This window comes from Pleurodeles waltl, chromosome 10 (assembly GCF_031143425.1).
Source record: "Pleurodeles waltl isolate 20211129_DDA chromosome 10, aPleWal1.hap1.20221129, whole genome shotgun sequence".
NCBI classification, from domain to species: Eukaryota; Metazoa; Chordata; class Amphibia; order Caudata; family Salamandridae; genus Pleurodeles; species Pleurodeles waltl.
This window is the reverse complement of record NC_090449.1, coordinates 679,999,871-680,021,809: the sequence shown is the minus strand read 5'-3', so window position 1 is coordinate 680,021,809 and position 21,939 is coordinate 679,999,871. Positions and strand designations below refer to the sequence as shown.

The 21,939-nt window shown below is 43.9% G+C and overlaps 1 protein-coding gene across 2 annotated transcripts in view; it reads right to left on the bottom strand.

Moving 5' to 3' along the window:
• The window catches only part of WDR37 (WD repeat domain 37), a 645,791-nt gene that overhangs the window by 226,732 nt on the left and 397,120 nt on the right, over window positions 1-21,939 (bottom strand). Inside the window, exon 10 of one of the 2 annotated variants that reach the window (XM_069211193.1) lies at window positions 5,027-5,267. In XM_069211193.1, coding sequence (XP_069067294.1) covers window positions 5,027-5,267 — 241 coding nt within the window. The remainder of the gene's footprint in view (window positions 1-5,026; window positions 5,268-21,939) is intronic. The other variant, XM_069211194.1, reaches the window with a different exon arrangement.

Here is a 21,939-nt window from a genome sequence, read left to right as displayed (position 1 = left end):
CACCCAATGCAATGGACTGTCAGTGGAGGAGATGATGTTGAATTCTCCCTCCAACTAGACAAATATGGTCATGAAGAATCAAACTAGAAGGGCTTGGAGACTGCAGCTGCCAGGGGCTGGGTGGCGGATGACTTATGGCTTCCAGACCCTCTAAATCTAAAGACACTGCACCCACTACCTCGCATTACTTGGGAAGCTTGTGCCGGATGGTGGATGATAGAGTTCTGTGGCCAAGAAAGGGGGGAAAGGCAGACGTGGAGGAGGAGGAAGAGTCACACAGATTTCCAAGAACTTGATTGTAGCCCGAGAGTCCTTAAAACAATTCACTGCAGAGTCTGCCTTCTCACCAAACAAGCATGTCCCGTCAATAAGGTTTCCTGGATAGCCCCCGAATAGCCAGGTGTTCTTGGCCGGGCGTGGTGTCGTAAGACCACCAATGACAAAACCTCGCTGCCTAGCGAGTCAGTCATATAAAGGACACACCTAATGGTGAACTTTGCTGCATCTCTCCAGTCTTTCATTGCCTGAGAGAGGATGGCCCGGGCCTCCTCTGGGACCTGTGGCAGCACTTGCGCAACCGTATTCCATAAGGTGCGAGAGAAACAGCCCAATAAGCATGAGGTGTTTACCGCTCTCAATGCCAGGCGGGGGGAAGAAAACATCATCTTCTCAAGCTGGTCCAGCCTCTTCGATTCCCTGTCCGCAGGAGCACTAGGGAATGTGCCAAGGGAATTTGAGGCTTGGACTACCAAGCTCCCAGGGGTGGAGTGCTGGCTGAGAAAACTAGGGTTGCTTGGCGTAGGGGGATGGTGGCAGGCAATCGTCTATTTACAAGAGTAAGTCCCTCATTAAAGGGCAGGAGAGGTTTGGAAGTGGAAGCCCCAGGCTAAAGCACTTCAATAAAGAGATTTATCTTGACAGCCAAAGAGGACAGTTTGAGGTCGAGGACTTCCGCTGCCATACGCACCAACATTGCATAAGACGTTCCCTCCACCGTAGGTTGTGGGGGGGAATGGAGCAAGCCAGTAACTGGAGAGGTGTCCAATCCACTGCCTCTGCTAGTTCCTCATACGATTCCATAGACCTCTCCAACTGTTGTTTTAAAGGGTCCAGAGACCCCTCCCAATGTTCTTCCATGCCTGCTGCTGAAAATAATGCTCAGGCAATGATCTGGCATCTGTGGCACCTTAATCGGTATTGTGCAATGCTGTTCCAGATTGCTGGTATCATAATGGGTATCATGCCGGCGGCAGCACTGAGAGCATCGGTGTCGTGCCAGGCACCAGAGAAGGTCGCCTGTGTACGACCGGCACTGGTCCAGATTCAGATCCATGAGATCTACGGAACGCCTCCGGAGTGCCTTTGGGCCCCGCGGGGTCAGAGGAGGCCCCATTAGGTTCTGCGCCAGTGTCCTGGTCCCACCCAGGGCACTCAGCTTTTAAAGATGGAGACCACAGGGGAACCCTGAAGGACCCCTTGGTCCTAGCCTACTGCTCACCTCCTGCGGGAGCCAGCATTGCTCTCAGACTCAGGGAGCTGATAAATATGCAGCTCCCTGCGTGCAGAAAAAATCTTTCATCTTTTTCCCTGCCTGCATGGCAGCGAACAGGAAACTGCTGAAAACTCTGCTTCCAGCGAGCATAAGCAGTTTGACAGCTCCTGGTTGCTGGAAGCAGGAGTTACTATTTGCTCTCGCTTGGCAGAGGCTGCCAAAGTTTCCACCAAGCTAAATCTATCAGCTGTCTCCCGGGGGTGAGCACTTCAGGAGATAGCACAAGTAGGCCCTTGGAGGTGGCGATCCTTAGGGCCAATCATGACTCCAGGAAGGGGGGCCGTGCAGCCCACTTCCTTTAATTGGCACGAGCTTGCCCCGGGGAGGTAGTGGTCCCGGGAGCATATATGGCCCTGGAAAAGGGGCAACATGCCCTCCTCCCACTTTTAATTAAATAACTGGCCGGTGGATGTGGTGGTCCCCGAAGAACGGTTGAACTGCATGGTCCCCCTTTAAATATTTCATTTTAGCCCTGAGTCCACGGAGGGGGGGTTTGCGCAGCCCTCCCCCCCATATGGTTATAAAGCCCCAGGGAGGTGGTGGTCCCTGGTGCTCAAGAGTCCCCCGTGCGCCCACTCTTTTTTATTTTAAATACCCTCTTGCCCCCGGGACACGGTCCACCCAGGGGCTAAACTGAAACAAGCACAGGAGACTGTGGTTGTTTTTTTTTTTTTTTTTTTGCAGCAGATTCACGAATCGACCGTGTGGCAAAACATTTTAAACAAATGCTTTTTTTTGCCCTGGCAGGGTCCCAGGGGGACCCAGAGACCAATACTAAGGGGTCAGGGTATTTCTACACTGTCTTCTTTTTTTATTTTTTTGTTTTGGGATTCGGCTGAATCAGAGTCCCAAAATGGCTACCAAACAGTTCTGGTTGAAGTGTTGGCAGCCAATCAGATCTCTGGACGAGATTTCCAAAGGGTTCACACCTCTAGATATACAAATTTGTTTTTCTTTAAATATCTTAAAAACTACTGAACAGATTTACACCATATAAAAAATAGAACACTTTCTGGACCAAGAGCTACATTTCTGCAAGAGCTGTTTTCACTTTTTTGCATCTTGGTGATGTCCCTAGAAAGGCATCACCAAGCATTTTGTTTAATGTTTGGGGGGAGCTGCAGTGCTGCAGCTCCACAGCAACATTTAAAAAATAGTCACTCAAAGCACCATCAAATGCAGCTGCTAGACGTGTCATAGGATTCAACCACATGTCACCCATTCTTATCTCCAGGAAGTGGCTTCCCATTGAAGCGAGTTACATATTACAGCTTGTCTTGTATCACTCATAAGGTACTATATGGAAGAATCCAAAATTATCTCAAACACAAACTACGGATCTCAGGGAAACAATGCCATCATCTTTTTCAGGAAGAAACCCCAGAATATAGCATGCCTTACCTCCATACAACGGAACTACCCTTTCCTACGAATCAATCAAAAAACAAACTGAAAGCTTACTGTTACAACGTCACTTACTATTGACAACCCCAACTCCATTAACTCAGGCGCAGTCCTACCATCCAGATCTATAGTTCCTACAAGGCAACTTTCCCAAGCTATTAGAATGTTTAGATCTATGTCCTAATGTGTAAGCCCAAAAGATATTTTTATATCCTGATATCCTGCATTCTAGTATACTTAAAGTTTTCTAAGTAAATTCTGATGGCTCAAAACACAATTTATTCCCCGCTCATCTTTCTCTAAAACTGAATGCACACTATGAATTTGCACTCATGCTTTTCTCTTATAAAACTATATAAACCATTCTATATTTTACGGAAGTAATCATATCTAATGCACTATGATAACCTTTAATCAGTATTAGAGTGTATTTCCTTTTATACAGGTTGCTCCTGTTGCATTTCATAGAATCACGGGGTTTCCGCTTCCTACTTGCAAGTGAGCGTGTTTTGGCAGAAGCATTCCAATACCTGTGTTCTGGTTCATTTTCTAACAGCACTGCATTTACAATCATATAATATGTGTGAACACAATGTATTGTCCATATCTTGTGTGCCTATCGTTTCAACTTCATTATCTTGTATTAGTTTGTGACTACTTGATTTATGTGATATTTATTGCTTGATATTTATTTCTATTGAGCATATTTAGTTGACGTATTGCTAAACTCTTCTTTTATGCACATTACATATCATTCTACTTAAAAGATTAGCACTGTCTTGTAGGCTGATGTTTTATTTCTTTTAAAACGTAGATGTCTGTTCTGTTGGACTTCAGGAGCCATGATTCTTGACCCCAACGCCATTGTCTTTGAAGTCAGTAAAGTGGTGTGTCTAGACCGATGATCCTTGTCTCTATGCCTGTGGTGGGATAGTGTAGAACAAAACTTAGATGTAGGGGTTAAGGCTCTCGACGGCGATAGACGTGACACTGATTTCGACAGATGTCTAAAGTGATGGCGCAGACAGTGAGCATGTTCACCTTGCCTTTTCTATGAGAATCTCCTTCTTGGGGAGTCCTTATGACAGCATGATTTCTCAGGCAGAGGTGCTTGAGAAGTTGTCTCTTACAGTAATTTCCCCCTCTTCAGCCTTATTATTTTGAAGCGTCCCTCGAAGTCTGATGCCTTCCCTGTATTTTGGAAATCAGATTCTGCAACCTTTAACAATATGGGACGGCATTAAGTTATGAAAAGGAATTCACAATGTATATGAGTCGCATGAGAAAGAGGGAGCATAGAAAGTGGCATAGGTCTATATGGTGGCTCCTGAAACATGATTGGAGGACTTCAATTGTTTCTCAGGTGTTTCTGGGAAAGTTAATTTGAATAATGTTAAGATGGCTGTTGTTCATGGTTTATGTGCAATAAAGAGAAGGAAGAAAATCATAACTTTCGCCTCTGTGCCCTTAATAGAATTGGAGGTTTTCATTTCGAAACCTAGGAAATTTTATATCTGCTTTGTGACTATAAGACCCTGGCTCTGGGAAGGTTATTACCGAAAGGATTTGGCATTCATCGTTACTTTGCCAGTGATACACTGCTGCTTTATGTTGTGCATAAAACCAGAAAATTAGTTAGTATAAATTAACGTCACACGTTTGACAGTTTTCATAATCAAAACACTAATCCATAGAAAACAATCACTGGTTTAATTTGGTACTCGCAAAATTAGAAGTACCATATCGTAAAAACAGCAAGGACATTTTGCTTGGCGTCAAAACAACACAAACAAAATGTATAAGGTGGGATTCATATTTTTCGCTTCAGAATGAGTACTTTGCTAATACCAGTTACTATCTGCCTTTCATTTTCTTTGGGGCCTCACCTTAACATAACAGAAAAACAGTCCAATTTCTAGACAAGTGGTGCGAAATGAAAATCGATGAACGTGAACGTCAACATGAGCTTTAAAACGAGAGGAAGGCAGCAGTGGCATCCAACAAAATAAATGTACTCATACAGGTTTGGAAAAGCAAAGGAGATTTACCCTGTGACGAGAGAGCACATACCAGTTAGAGAATGGACGAGCTCGGATGTCTCCACATCATACAGATTTGCAGTTCTATCCCACGACGCAGTGACAGCCTGCTTGCCCCCTACTAGCCAATCAGCAGCTATTACGACTCCTTGGTGGCTTTTTAAAGAGGTCATTGGAGCTCTGATAGTAGGACAATCACTAGCAAAATCTCCATCTGCTTCAGGTTCATCCTTATCGGAGAAGTCCACTTCCTCTTCGCCAGACATCTGCTGCTAGAAAAAAGCAAACAAATTCAGGTTTCCATTAAATCTACTAACGATACAACAAATTTCCTTTAAGACACAAATGTGTTACATTCATTCCCTTCTCCATTTGTGCAGCCAGTTCAAGTGGTGTTTTGTTTTATTAATTGTGATGGTTCTTTGTTCTGTTCTGCTGTCAAGTGGGCTACTGCCGGTATGTCTGGGCCTCTTGCGTTTCTTTCCGAGGCAGGGGAACCTTTAATACAATGGAAAGAGCTTGCAATTCGTAAAGAAATCGGGACAGGTCCCCCCGAGGTTTACTTAAACAACCCTCCACAAGAGTTGCTGAACACCAGGCTTGGCACATACTTTGGCTGCCTGGATCCGATTCAGACTTATGACTCTTTCGTCCATCATCCTACACTTCCTGTCTCTTTAGCTCATGGGTGTATGCTTTTCTTATATCACTGCATTCTGTCTTTGTAACTGTTTCCTATATTTGTCCTCCCACCCCACCCCCCCCGCGCTCCCCCCACTTCTTTCTCCCGTTATTTCTATCTCTTGGTCAAAGTCTGATAATAAAAAAATAAGTCTTGGTTTCCAAATTAAGGACTGCGTGAAAATAGCGGCACCAATTAATTGACACTTGACTGTAGGAGAAAAGCGTACACCAACCACAAGTAAGTCGTGTTCTTTTACAATTTAGGGGTCAAGGACGGACTGATTTATGAAAGTATCCCAGAAGCCGCTACTGGCGAGTTCGAGGATGACAAAAGGAGTGCAAGATAAATGTGAGAATGCATAAGGAGACAATTTAGATTGCAGAAAAATATTTGTATCATTTTAAGTGACACTGGTACCTACCATAAGACAAAATTAGTGGCAAACACAGTAGCTTTCAAAAGCAAAAAAAAGCCACATAATGAGAAATAATTATGGTCACCTATGCTTCTAAAACGTTTCTTTCACATTTGAGTTTTCAGTGGTGTGGTGTAAGACACTGGGAGAGAACAATCCTGTGAGCACCCAAAACAAGCATAACTTGGTATTTTGTCCACATAAAAAAAAAATCTAAGTGAACTAATACAAACTTTAAAAAAAAATGTTATTCAGAATAAGGATAGGTGCTTTTGTTAAATTGTTCTCCAACTGTGTTTTATTGGTTTTCACATAAGAAAGAACAAACCATATAGTGCAAGATTCTTAAGTTCACATTAAATGACCCCACATAACAGTATTCTGCAAGTATAAGCAACATCTTACACGTCAGGTTAGGTATTAAAAACGTAGAATAGTAAGTACACAATACAGCATTAACCAAGTCGTTGAACCAATTTCTTAAAGATAAACACAATAACAACACACTTGGTTGCCACATTACTTATAGATTGATACTCAAATCAGGTGGAGTCACACTCCATCATCCGAGCTGCTATTGGAACTCGAGTCCCCATCATCCTTTAACTTATCGAGCAGCTGGACCTAGACCATTATCTCTTCTGCCGTCCCGTCGGCAGTGGGGGTCAAGCGCATTTGGTGTTTTTCAGCTGCCCCCCATTTAATCAGGTCTCTCAACCACTGGGATGTCAGCGGCACCCTGGTTTCCAACCACCGTATGGCTACACAACGCTTACCTAAAAGACTTGCAAGGTGAGTGAGTTTATAGGGAATCTTACGCTGTCTAGGCCATGTCACCACACCCAAAAGACAAGCTAACGGGGTCAGTGTAATCACGAATCTGGTGACCTCCCCAATTCTGGGCACCACCACCCTCCAGAAATTCTGGATCTTGGTGCAGTCCCAAGTCGGATGCAAAAAGGTAGCACTCACCTCCCCCATTGCGCAGGCACTTAGCCACCCTGGAGGGTTCCATCCTATTCAGTTGGTAAGGAGTCACATAGGTGTGATGCAGAAAGTTGAAATGCAATAGCTTTAACTTGTTATTACAAGATACCGTTCACACCAGCTCTGACGCGCATGTCCATTCAGTCTGAGAGTGGGTCCTCCAATTCAGTTTCCTAAACCTGTCACCCTGCATAAGGTTTTTTTTTTTTTGTATGTTCCCTCTGACGGTTTTGTAGAACAGCGTAATCAGGTGCTGCCCCTCCACCCACTGAAGTAGGCCTCCAGGTACCCATGAGGGTACCGGTGCTGCCAGAAATTCACTCGACACCTCTCTCGCAGTACTTTCCAGATTGGCATAGTGTAGAACGTGACCCGGCCCCTCTCCAAGTGTTCTGTGCTTCTTGAAAAGTAAGAAAATATATTGACAAGATGCAAGTCACCCGCCACCTGACAGTCCCTCATCCTTCATTGTTCTATAGACATATTGGAATTGATGACCCAGAATGGTGCAAGATCCCAAAGCCGCAGTTCCCTACCAAAGGGAGCCCAGCAAAGTACTTTTTTCTACCACCTTTCCCTAATTCCCAGCTGTAGTCTTCACCAGATAAGGGACCGGGTGCTCCGATCTAACCCCCAGCATCAACAGACGCACCAACGTGTAATCTCCAAGCATATGTCTGAACAGCCTTTTCTCCCAATTATCGGTCTCTGCTAGCCACCTCGCAGTATGCTGCAAGTGCACTGCAAAATAGTAAAATTGCACATCTGGGAGAGCCAGCCCCCCCCACCTTCCATTTCTCTCTTAATTGTTGACAATGCTACCCTGCTGCATCGACCGGCCAAGATCAAGGAAATTAACAGACCATTCAATTTATGAAAGAGCTGAGGCTTGAGCGGGAACATTGATTTCTGAACCAGGGAGGGGCCGCGTGAGAGAAAAAACGTGTTTAGGATCGAGCCTGAGAGTGCATGCGCTTGCGCATGCGTCTCGCATGCGAGATACTGTTGTGTTCAGAAAAGGGCTTGGAGCCTGCCTATCGCTCACCATTTGTTGGTTTGCGTGGCACTCTTCTTTACCGCCTCGTAATTCGTCACAGCATGTCTGGCATCATTTCCTTTCCTCTGTGTGGAGCAGGGATCAAGCACTAGTTGATTTCAACTTAATTAGTGCCGTCTGCTGCTCCCGACATGATTGAGGTACTATTTTGTTCTAACTTCCAGTGCCCCGTAAACAGATGCTTGTGACTAACAAAAAAGTGCCCAGCAGGACAAACAAAATTGCAAAGTTTTATTTTTTAAAGCTAACTTTATTTTTATTTCGATAAGTCGTCTTTTCTCAGTTTCCATTCATGTTTTTTTTTTTTTTTTGCTCATGGGCGCTGTTGTCAAAAGATGACTTTTAACTCGTTTTACATGCAGCCCTTACTCCAGTGCGAGCCGTTTTCTGTTTCACTGGGCATTCCCTCCAATCTGAGGTTCAAATGTTTATTGTCACACCTGGATCTTACAGACGTGCATTTGAGCCTGCTTCCCAACAGGCATACTCAAGAAATCGATTTTGTGATCGGCTAGTTATTGTTGCAAAATTGCCATCCACCCCAGGTAGCCAATTTATAAATCATTTTTATCAGCTCATAAGTTTCTTCCCTTACAGGAAGCGCGACACAATGACGTAATTAACATCAACTTTTTAACTAGTGCACATATCCAGAGAAGTATGCAATATTTTATTCTGCTCGAAGGTACGCACAGCTCACTTATTCACAGTTTCTAATCTTAAAACTTTTTCTGACAATCTTTTTCAATTACAAAGCTGTGATTGGTGTTTTATAGGAAGAAATGGCACGTCTTCAGCAAAACATTAAAAGATTATTCAGATGACAACAGTGAAGAAAAGAATAACAGAACTTTCTACTTATTTATTATGTATTTATTTGTTCTGTAATGCGCTGCAAGTAACACTTCTGTTGCTTCATAGCAACAGCTCTTTTGCCTCAAAGTGCATTCACATCCCTTTCTATATGTGTGCCTCTGGATTCCTCATGATTACCTGCTGTTGCTGCTTACTGTGACGGCACACAGAAAAGAAATGGTGAAAAAAGTAAAATTTAAACCTGGGGCAAGTGGCGTTAAAATAATCCGATGAGCAGGCTGACTGATAATGTAATTGGTAGTTGCAGTCAAATAATTTGTATTCAGAAATAAACCCACATGAAGCCTCAAACAAACCAAAATTAATTCAATTTTAATTCTGTTTGTGTCTGAACCGAATTTAAATGGCACAGAGCACATTTTTTGCTGCAGATAAAAGAAGAAGGTAAATGGAAGTGCTTTAGTTATATGCAGGGCCACTGGAATTATGTGGCAGAGAGGACGAAATCATGCAGGAGTTGACCAATTTGCGTGACAAGAAAAGTCCAGTTATGCATTTACAATGACAATAGCTCTAACTCAAGGAAATGTGAGACCTATTGCATTGCAAATGATTGTTGCAGTTGCTGCCCTGCCCATCACAGACAGGGGGAGTCTGTTCCAGAACGTAACCGAGTTCTCAAGGCCACCCACTACCCTTTCCAAATTCAAGTGCTGATGTGCTTCTTCAGTGTGTGTGTGTGACCCATATGCCCAGACACCAAAATCCATCCATCTCCCAGCAAAGCCCTGTATCGGAGAGCTGGGTCAAGTGGCTTCCAAACTAACCCACCAAAGGGGGAATAAGAGTGATTTTCAAATACTGACTCCAAGGCTAGAGACCTCACCAAAGATCATCAGCAGCTGCATCAACACTGGCACTAACCTTCCAGGAGATTGTATATAGATTAGCACATTCTCTGCATGCAGTGAGACAACATGGATGGAGCCACCCACCCGAATCTCCCAAGGTTCCAGTTCCCTATGTAGTAGCAGAGCGAGGGGCTTGATCACAAGTGCAAAGAGGGGTGGTGAAAGAGGACACCCCTGTCTGGTACCCCTGCCGACTGCCCACGCCTCAGAGAGCTCGCCTCTCACTTTAACGGGGATTGAGGGCTCGGTGGGCACTCAGGCTCAAAAATTAGATCCAAACCCCATACCTCTCAAAACTGCCATCAGATCACTCCACTCCACAGTATCAAAAGCTTTTTTAGGTCCAAGGAAACCAGGGCCATCTCACCATAATCACCCATGGTTTTATCCAGTATGTGAGTGTATGCAGATTGCAAATTACACAACACTGATCTTCATGAACTAGCTCCTGAATTACACCCCATGTCCAATAGAGTTTAACATCAGAAGTGAGTGGCCTATACGAGGAAGGCTCTGCAGGATTTCCACCAAGCTTCAGCATAAGGCAAACAATCCCTTCTTGCATGGTAGTCAGGAGGGAACCCCTCACCTTCACCTCAAAGAGAACTACAAGCAATTTTTCCTCAAGCACAGTGGAATACGTTTGATAAAACTCTATGGGGAATCCATCACCATGTGGGACCTAAGACACTGTGAGGGCACCTATAGCCTTACCCAGTTACTCCAGGAGATCTCCTCCAACTCTTGCATACATTTTGGCGTTAATCGAGGCAGCCCCACCCTCTCCAAAAATCTCTCTATTGCCCCTTCCAAGCCTGATATACAGCGTTAAAGTGATCTACAAAAGTAGACAAGATGTCCGCCGAATGGTCACTAAGACTCCATCAGCAGCAAAAAGGTGCAGTGTGGGTGGAACCTCCAGTTCTCGCTGGAGGATCCAAGCCAGAAGCCAGCCGGATTTATCTCCCTCCCTGTGTAACATTGGACGATACGTTTTAAGGGTAGTTCTATCTAGTGCCTCTTCATCTCTTGTTGCCTGTGCATCACTTCTGCACACACATCAGCTGAACACACCTCTATTTTTGCAGGCCAGCCAAGCATATCTCATGTACTTTGAGATCTTCCATTATTTGCCTTCGCACTCCACAGGTGGTCCCTATACACACCCCTGTGCTTCTGTTACATTAACACAGATATCGCTCCTTGCTATACGAAAGATTACCACTTACAAATATCTACTGCCGCAAGTTAATATTCCAGACTATTCCTCTGTTACCTTATTTTCTGTTTACTCAAAAAATTGACTGTGAATTGCTTAAATTTTCGAAGAGCTGCAGGTCCCGAAAATGTTACAGCCGTAATAATAAAATCTAATTTAGAATCGTAGCTCTCTCAAGCTCTTTCTATTTTAAGAGTTGACCAAATCTGCAATCTTCCCAGATTCATGGGAAGGGTCTGTAATCTAACAATTGTTTTTTTTGCAACTTTATATAACGCAAACTCAGCCCAAAGGTATTGGGAGTGTTTTATAAGAGCACTAGTTACATGACACAAAGACATGGGGTGATGAAATGCTTTATTCAGAAACACAGAGCGCTGAGCCGACGCTGAAACTCGAACCTTGTTCACCAGTTCCAAAGTTGGCAGCTCTGGCTGTTACATCGTCTCCCTTAACAAGGCCGATCCCTAGCAGCCTAGGAATTATAGATTAATCAGCCTAATCAATATCTGGGCCAAAGTATATGCTAAGATTTTCCTTAAGTCATAGGGGGGCTGCGGAGAAGGATTCAGCTCTTGATCATTGCTTGGCCCATACGGCTTCGGCCCACAAATTAATTGAACAACTGCATAATCTTTACTGTTGTTTTGTTGATGTCTTGGCTGAAATTATGTAGTTGACAGCAAAATCATATAGCGCACACTTAAAGGTTTGAAGATAGCGCCTCACCTTTCTCAGCATTTTGAAAGCCTTACATTCCTCATTGTGGGCGTAGATTGAGGTTGACTGTAATGTTTTGCTCGCCCTTAAAAACCAACTAAGACAATTTTGTGTCTTGCTTTCAACCACATTTGCCCCTTACCTAGTCAATCTCCTGTACTTATTAGGAGGTAGGCTCTCCTGCTCCGCAAAGATTGATGGTGTACATGTTCTCTGTCTTTGGTATGTGATTATCTTGTAGTTTTTGACAAAGCTCCATTAGGCATTCAGAGGATACTTAAATCTTCGCATGAGCATTGTGCCTTAGTTTTCTGTATTTGTAGTAAGAAAATGCAAAGGTTTAGTCTTTGAGAACAAACACCAGCCCTTTGCCTGGTGCTTGCGTTCCTTCTTCTAGGATGCTTGAGGTGGACTTGTAAAAGTACTTGGGCCTGACATTCCATTCAAGTTTACGATGGTCTCTCCATCAGTATCATTCTGCAATGCAGGTTATGGCATACATACATGGCCCCAAGAAATTAAATTGAGATTTTGGTGGTCTTCTCTTAAAGCTACTTTTAAAAGGTTTTTTAAAAAATGTGCCACAACAGGAAGTTTATGGTGCAGAACGTTTAATCCTTGACCCCATCTTGTCAAGGGAATCCCCAGAAAGCAGTTCTTGAAAAAACTGATTAAGTTCATCCTCAAGCGAATGATTCAGGCATCACATTACAAATATTACACAATCCTGCTGGCTACTTGTGGCTAAACATTCACTCTGTTTCTTTTAACATCTAACAATGTGATCATTTGAAAATATCTGTTTTATTTTGGAAGGAAACTTAATTATAGTAAACGCAATCGGCCAAAGGAAATAAAAAGCAAACATCACTGATAAAGGATACCTTTGGCACTATTTTATAAGTCCCCTCAGGCCTGAATTATATCCAAAAGTGGGATGCATGTCTTTTAACATCTCTTAAATAAGGGAAAAATACCTTGAGATAAAGCAATCAGTAGCCCTAACTTTGAACAGATTGGGTGCAGACTAGAAGTTGCAATGTACAAGTTACTTACCTTCGGTAACGATATATCTGGTAGAGACATATTCTAGTTGCAGATTCCTTAGCTTTGAATTGCCCCGGCGTCAGACTGGATCTGGAGATTTTTCTTCGAGCAGTACCTCTGCGTGTAGTCAGGTGGCGTTAGTCGACTCCGCGGGCGTCATTGGCATCGTGTACGCCTTGATGATGTCGCAGTTGTATATGTACGCCACCCCGGTGCACTGACGTCAGTTGTTTTTCACAACTTTCCACGCCAGTAGCGTGGAGCCACGAAGAACACTGAGAATGGTGTGCCAAACTAGGGCCCTTAAAGGGAAGTTCCTGTCCCTAGAAATTAGTTCGCAGTGCGGGGAGGATGGGCGGGTCGGTAAGGAATCTGCAACTAGAATATGTCTCTACCAGATATATCGTTACCAAAGGTAAGTAACTTGTACATCTGACAGAGACTTCTAGTTGCAGATTCCTTACCTTAGAATAGATACCCGAGCAATACCATCCCGGGTGGTGGGCTATGAACCAAGATCACACCAAAAAGTCCTGCAGGACCGAACGGGCAGAGTAGCCATCTCTGCAGACCTGACTGTCCAGGCAGTAATTCTTGGTGAACATATGTAACAACACCCACGTTGCCGCCTGGCAGATATCCAGGACTGAATCTCTGCATGCCAACGCTGTGGTAGCAGTAGTTGCTCTGGTTGAATGAGTCTGCAAACCCTCAGGGGGTTGCTTTTTCGCCAAAGCATAGCACATCTTGATACAGAGGACTACCCATTGTTGCAAGGTGGTCCTCTTCTGCACCACCCTTCCTTTCTTCGCACCCACAAAACCCACAAAGAGTTGTCTCTCCTCCTCATGAGAGGGATGTGGGGATGCGTAAAAAGTAGGCAAGGTGATAGATCGGCCTACGTGAAAAGGTGTCACCACTCTGGGAAGAAAGGAAGCCCTGGTACGAAGCACCACTTTGTCAGGATGCACTGCTAGGAATGGTAGCTTCAAAGAGAGCCTGAAGCTCACTCACTCTGCGAGCAGAGATGATGGCAATCAAGAAGGCAGTTTTAAGGGTCAAGATTTGCAGAGGACAGTTGTGGAGCGGCTCAAAAGGAGCACACATGAGGTATGTGAGGACCAAGATCAAATCCCACTGGGGCATTATGAATGGAACAGATGGAAACAAATGTGTAAGGCCTTTATGGAACCTCCCAACAATGGGAGATTTGAATAGAGAAAGTTGGTCTGGTAGCCTTAAGAAGGCAGAGATGGCAGACAAATATCCCTTGAGGGTGCCCAGAGCAGAGCCCTGCTAGGTAAGAGAGAGAATAAAGAGGAGACCCTCAGACATGTGGGCAGGGAAAGAGATTAAAGTATTGCCTGCATGTAGTATGCTGCTCCCTGTGTGCGGGCTCAACACCGGCTCCTGCAGGAGGCGGGGAGCCAGCTGGGACCGCAGGGGCCTTCAGGGTTCTCCTGCAGTCCTGCCACTTTCTCTCTCTCATCTTCCATCCTGACACTAAATGAGGCAGATTCTAAATACTATGACCTTATGATGGGTACCATGATTAAGGGCTTTGGATTTACAACTGAAGAGTACCGCACAAAGTTGAGGGAGGAACGGAAAACCCAGACCTAAACTTGGGTAGAGTTTGTGCACTATTCAGTAAACGTTCTGGGTGGTTGGTTGGTTGGCTGGTAACAAGGTACAAGAGTAGGATGGGCTGTGTAACCTGTTCATGAAAGAGCATCTGCTAGGTAAATGTTACAATGAAAAGCTACATCAATACCTGGTAGACCTAGGTTCACTTTCTGCTCTAGAGTTGGGGAAGAAGGCAGGCCACTGGGTCAAGACGAGGGTGACCAAAACTACCACTGGTGGGGGGAGACCAAAAAAAACATGCCAAAGAACCTCCCCCATGGGAAAGATGGGAGCCAGAATAAAAACAACAAGTCTTCACAAGGCCCCTAAAAACCTGCACAGGAGGGTGGGCCCAGAGATTCCTCACAGACTAAGGGTGGGTACAAACTTAGAAACTTTGATCTCAACAAGGCTTGGTGCAATGTTTGCAAGAATAGAGGGCACCAAACTGGAGACCCTAGCTATAAAAACAAGAATAACGCAGTAAATGCAGCTGCTAATCTCCCGACGGGATAACAGCTGTGGCCTGACCATGTCAGTGAAACCACACAAGCAAACCTAGTCACAGAGGGAGGGGTAGAATTATCCTGTGCTGCCTGGCCCAGTAATATGCTAAAATACAAGCAACACGCTTTGATGAATGGGGAAAAAGTTGAAGCCCTGAGGGACACAGGAGCTAGTGTCACCACGGTGACCCAGCACTTGATCCACTCCAATCAGTTCCTGGTAGGGAAGTCTTATCCTGTCACCAATGCTGACAACGAGACAAAGTTCCATCCCATGGCTATGGTACCTTTGACTGGGGTGGGGAGAGTAATTGGTCAGAAAGAAGTGGTTGTGTCTCCAACCGTCCCAGTAGATTATCTGCTTGAAAAGAACTTGGAGCATTTTCCCTGTGCTGAAGTAGACCTGAAGACCCATGAAGCCATGCTTAGGATCCCAGAGCGGGCCTGTGTTATGACTAGGGCACACAGCAAAATTCAGAGAGAAAAAAAAAATGTTGGATCCTGAAGTAGTGGACCAACCTTCCACGAGAAAAGGCAGGAGGAATGAGGAGCGAGTTTCTATATAGATCTCAAGTCAAAACCCTCTTCTAAGGAGGAGGACTTGCTAACCCCAGAGGGAACTGAGGCCCCCGCTAAGCCCCGTGGGTATCCAACCCAGAGCCACGTGCGGCATTCGACTGCGCTTTAAATAATAAATAAATTCTGCGGATCCACTGCAATATCGTGGGAAAAAGTTTTAAAAATGCTTTTTGGCCCTGACTGGGAACCAGGGGGACCCCAGCACCAGGCCTAGGGGATCAGGGAATTCCCACTCTGCATCCTTTTCCTCATTTTTTAGATTTTTTTTTTTTGCGACTCAGCTGAGTCCGAGTCCCAAAACAGCTGCCAACACTTCCTGGCTGAAGTGTTGCCCGCTAATCAGGTATCAGCACGGGGACTGTTAGATCTGCTGAGGATTTGCATACCGAGATATCTATATTTTTCCATTTTAAATTTCTCTGAAACTACACAACAGATTTACACCAGATAACAAAAAGGGTGCTTTCTGGGCCAAGAGCTAGCTTTCTGGCAAATGTAGTTTAATTCTGTCCAGCGGTTTAGGCTGTAATTGTGTCTATACATCCCTATGGAAATTGCTCTGGGGAAAAAGCGCTTCGGGGACCCCCCTCCCCCTTTTTTTGGTCCCTGTTTGATGAATCACTTTGAAACTTTAGAGATAGCAGCAAACTGACTGGTGTACTAGTTTTATATTTCGAGAGGATTTGTTAAACGGCACCAAAGTTTCATAAATATATATATGGAAAATGTCACTTACCCAGTGTACATCTGTTCGTGGCATGAGACGCTGCAGATTCACATGCTGTGCATTATCCTGCCATCTAGTGTTGGGCTCTGAGTGTTACAAGTTGTTTTTGTTCGAAGAATTCTTTTTCGAGTCACAGGACCGAGTGACTCCTCCCTTTCGGCTCCATTGCGCATGGGCGTCGACTCCATCTTAGATTGTTTTCCCCGCAGAGGGTGAGATAGGAGTTGTGAGTATACTAGAGGTGCCCATGCAATGGAGTAGTAATGTATGTATCTAATGTCTATTAAAATAATATATATATATACAGGTAGTGCAGAATTATTAGGCAAGTTGTATTTTTGAGGATTCATTTTATTATTGAACAACAACCATGTTCTCAATGAACCCAAAAAACTCATTAATATCAAAGCTGAATATTTGTGGAAGTAGTTTTTAGTTTGTTTTTAGTTTTAGCTATGTTAGGGGGATATCTGTGTGTGCAGGTGACTATTACTGTGCATAATTATTAGGCAACTTAACAAAAAACAAATATATACCCATTTCAATTATTTATTATTACCAGTGAAACCAATATAACATCTCAACATTCACAAATATACATTTCTGACATTCAAAAACAAAACAAAAACAAATCAGTGACTAATATAGCCACCTTTCTTTGCAAGGACACTCAAAAGCCTGCCATCCATGGATTCTGTCAGTGTTTTGATCTGTTCACCATCAACATTGCGTGCAGCAGCAACCACAGCCTCCCAGACACTGTTCAGAGAGGTGTACTGTTTTCCCTCCTTGTAAATCTCACATTTGATGATGGACCACAGGTTCTCAATGGGGTTCAGATCAGGTGAACAAGGAGGCCATGTCATTAGATTTCCTTCTTTTATACCCTTTCTTGCCAGCCACGCTGTGGAGTACTTGGACGCGTGTGATGGAGCATTGTCCTGCATGAAAATCATGTTTTTCTTGAAGGATGCAGACTTCTTCCTGTACCACTGCTTGAAGAAGGTGTCTACCAGGAACTGGCAGTAGGACTGGGAGTTGAGCTTGACTCCATCCTCAACCCGAAAAGGCCCCACAAGCTCATCTTTGATGATACCAGCCCAAACCAGTACTCCACCTCCACCTTGCTGGCGTCTGAGTCGGACTGGAGCTCTCTGCCCTTTACCAATCCAGCCACGGGCCCATCCATCTGGCCCATCAAGACTCACTCTCATTTCATCAGTCCATAAAACCTTAGAAAATCAGTCTTGAGATATTTCTTGGCCCAGTCTTGACGTTTCAGCTTGTGTGTCTTGTTCAGTGGTGGTCGTCTTTCAGCCTTTCTTACCTTGGCCATGTCTCTGAGTATTGCACACCTTGTGCTTTTGGGCACTCCAGTGATGTTGCAGCTCTGAAATATGGCCAAACTGATGGCAAGTGGCATCGTGGCAGCTGCACGCTTGACTTTTCTCAGTTCATGGGCAGTTATTTTGCGCCTTGGTTTTTCCACACGCTTCTTGCGACCCTGTTGACTATTTTGAATGAAACGCTTGATTGTTCGATGATCACGCTTCAGAAGCTTTGCAATTTTAAGAGTGCTGCATCCCTCTGCAAGATATCTCACTATTTTTGACTTTTCTGAGCCTGTCAAGTCCTTCTTTTGACCCATTTTGCCAAAGGAAAGGAAGTTGCCTAATAATTATGCACACCTGATATAGGGTGTTGATGTCATTAGACCACACCCCTTCTCATTACAGAGATGCACATCACCTAATATGCTTAATTGGTAGTAGGCTTTCGAGCCTATACAGCTTGGAGTAAGACAACATGCATAAAGAGGATGATGTGGTCAAAATACTCATTTGCCTAATAATTCTGCACTCCCTGTATATATATATTTTTTTTTACATATTTACAATTCTCATGTAACCAAAAAACGGCTACAGGCTACCAGGGAGGTGGGAGGGCGCATGTGAATCTGCAGCGTCTCATACCACGAACAGATGTACACTGGGTAAGTGACATTTTCCGTTCGGTGGCATGTGTAGCTGCAGATACACATGCTGTGCATAGACTACTAAGCAGTTATCTCCCCAAAAAGCGGTGGTTTAGCCTGTAGGAGTTGAAGTTGTCTGAAATAATGTTCTTAATACAGCCTGTCCTACTGTGGCTTGTTGTGTTGCTAACACGTCTACAAAATAATGCTTAGTAAATGTATGAGGCGTAGACCAAGTGGCTGCCTTACAAATTTCTGTCATTGGTATATTCCCAAGAAAAGCCATTGTGGCGCCTTTCTTTCTAGTGGAATGTGCCCTTGGTGTAATAGGTAATTCTCTTTTTTGCTTTAATGTAGCAAGTTTGAATACATTTAACTATCCATCTGGCAATGCCTTGTTTGGATATAGGGTTACCTGCATGAGGTTTTTGGAAAGCTACAAACAATTATTTTGTTTTACAAAATTGTTTCGTTCTGTCAATGTAATACATTAGTGCTCTTTTTATGTCTAATGTATGCAAGGCCCTTTCAGCTACTGAGTCTGGTTGTGGAAAGAAGACTGGGAGTTACACAGTTTGGTTTAGATGGAATGGTGATATGACCTTTGGTAAGAATTTTGGATTGGTACGGAGAACCACTTTATGTTTATGTATTTGTATAAAGGGTTCTTGAATAGTAAATGCTTGTATTTCACTCACTCTTCTAAGTGATGTGATAGCTATTAGAAAGGCTACTTTCCAAGTCAGATATTGAATTTGACAAGAATGCATGGGTTCAAATGGTGGGCCCATGAGTCGTGTTAATACAATATTAAGGTTCCACGAAGGTACTGGTGGTGTCCTTGGGGGTATGATTCTTTTTAGTCCCTCCATAAATTCTTTAATGACTGGGATTCTAAAAAGTGATGTTGTATGTGTAATCTGCAGATAGGCAGATATTGCAGTGAGATGGATCTTAATGGAAGAGAATGCTAGATTAGACTTTTGTAAGTGTAATAAATAGCTTACAATGTCCTTTGTAGAGGCATGTAGTGGTTGAATTTGATGAGTGTGGCAGTAGCAAACAAATCTTTTCCATTTGTTTGCGTAACAATGTCTAGTTGTAGGTTTTCTCGCTTGTTTAATGCCCTCCATACACTCTTGTGTAAAATCTAAATGTCCGAATTCTAAGACTTCAGGAGCCAGATTGCTAGACTGAGCGATGCTGGATTCGGGTGTCTGATCTGTTGTTTGTGTTGTGTTAACAGATTTGGTCTGTTTGGTAGTTTGATGTGGAGTACTAATGATAAGTCCAACAGTGTTGTGTACCACGGTTGGCGAGCCCAGGTTGGTGCTATGAGTATTAGTTTGAGTTTGTTTTGACTTAGTTTGTTGACCAGATAAGGAATGAGTGGGAGAGGGGGAAAAGCGTAAGCAAATATCCCTGACCAACTGATCCATAGTGCAATGCCCTTGGACTGAGGGTGTGGGTACCTGGACGCGAAGTTTTGGCATTTTGCGTTTTCTTTTGTTGCGAATAGTTCTATGTTTGGTGTTCCCCAGCAGTGGAAGTGATCCTGTAGGATCTGGGGATGTATTTCCCATTTGTGAGTTTGCTGGTGATCTCGACTGAGATTGTCGGCTAACTGATTCTGAATGCCTGGTATGTATTGTGCTATTAGGCGAATGTGGTTGTGAATTGCCCAATGCCAAATCTTTTGTGCTAAGAGACACAGTTGTGACAAGTGTGTCCCCCCTTGTTTGTTGAGATAGTACATTGTTGTCATGTTGTCTGTCTTGACAAGAATGTTTTTGTGGGCTACTAGTGGTTGAAACGCTTTTAATGCTAGAAAAACCACTAGCAGTTCCAAATGATTTATGTGAAGTTGTTTTTGTTGATTGTCCCATTGACCCTGTATGCTGTGATTGTTGAGGTGTGCTCCCCACCATGGAAGCATCTGTTGTGATAACAGATTGAGGCACTGGGCCGCCCTTTGTTTAAATTTATAGGGTTCCACCAATGAAGCGAGGAGTGTGTTTGGCGGTCTATCAACACTAGATCTTGAAGTTGACCCTGTGCTTGTGTCCATTGTTTTGCTAGGCACTGTTGTAAGGGCCGCATGTGTAATCTTGCATTTGGGACAATGGCTATGCATGAGGACATCATGCCTAGTAGTTTCATAACAAACCTTACCGTGTAGTGTTGGTTCGGTTCTATGCTTGATCTTACATTTTGGAACGATTGGACTCTTTGTGGACTTGGAGTGGCAATTGCCCTTTGTGTGTTGAGTGTTGCTCCCAAGTATTGTTGTATTTGGGATGGTTACATATGTGATTTCTGGTAATTTATAGAGAACCCCAGTTTGTGTAGAATTTCTATGACGTATTGCGTGTGACAAAGACACTGTTGTTGAGTGTTGGTTTTTATTAGCCAGTCGTCTAAATATGGGAATACGTGCATGTGCTGTCTCCTTATTTGAGCGGCTACTACTGCTAGGCATTTTGTGAATACCCTTGGGGCTGTTGTTATTCCGAACGGTAGCACTTTGAATTGATAGTGTATGCTGTGCATTACAAACCTTAAGTATTTTCTGTGAGAAGGATGGATGGGTATGTGGAAATACGCATCCTTGAGATCCAATGTTGTCATGTATTCCTCCTTTTTTAATAAGGGAACTACGTCTTGAAGTGTTACCATGTGGAAGTGGTCTGATTTGATGAAGAGATTCAGTGTTCTGAGATCTAAGATAGGTCTTAACGTTTTGTCCTTTTTTGGAATCAGGAAATATAGGGAGTAGACGCCTGTTCCTTTTTGATGATTGGGTAGGAGGTCTATTGCTTGTTTTTGTAGTAGTGCTTGGACCTCTATTTGTAATAGGTCTAAGTGTTGTTGGGACAGTCTGTGCGTTTTGGGTGGCACATCTGGCGGGAATTTCGTGAATTCTATGCAATAACCATGTTGGATAATTGATAGGACCCATGCGTCTGTGGTAATATGTGTCCAGTTTTGGTAGAATGTGGTTAGCCTCCCCCACTGGTGACAAGTGTTGGGGTGTTGTGACATTGAAGTCACTGCTTGGTCTGGGTTGGTTTGGTTGTTTGGAATTTTCCCCTTCCTCTTGGGAATTGTCCTCTATAGGAACCACGAAACCCTCCCCTTTGGTATTGTGCCTGATAGGTGGGTCTGGTTTGAGAGGTGGAAGGCTCAGATGTTTGTTGCTGAAAACCTCCTCTGAATTGTGGTTTTCTAAAGGTGCCTCTGACTTGTGGGGAATGGAGCGCGCCCATGGCTTTGGCCGTGTCCGTGTCTTTTTTCATTTTGTCAATGGCTGTATCGACTTCCGGCCCAAACAACTGTTGTTGATTAAACGGCATATTTAACACCGCTTGTTGAATCTCTGGCTTGAATCCAGAACTTCTCAGCCATGCATGTCTGCGAATGTTCACAGCCGTGTTGACAGTCTGTGCTGCCGTGTCTATTGTGGACCTTATCTGGTTATTAGATATGGCCTGCCCTTCTTCCACTACTTGCTGGGCACGTTTTTGGTGTTCTTAGTGCAAGTGCTGTATGATGTCTTACATCTTGTCCCAGTGTGCCCTGTCGTAGCGTGCAAGTAGGGCTTGTAAATGTGCTATTTGCAATTGATTGGCTGCTTGTGCTGCCACTCGCTTGCCCGCTGCGTCAAATTTTCTACT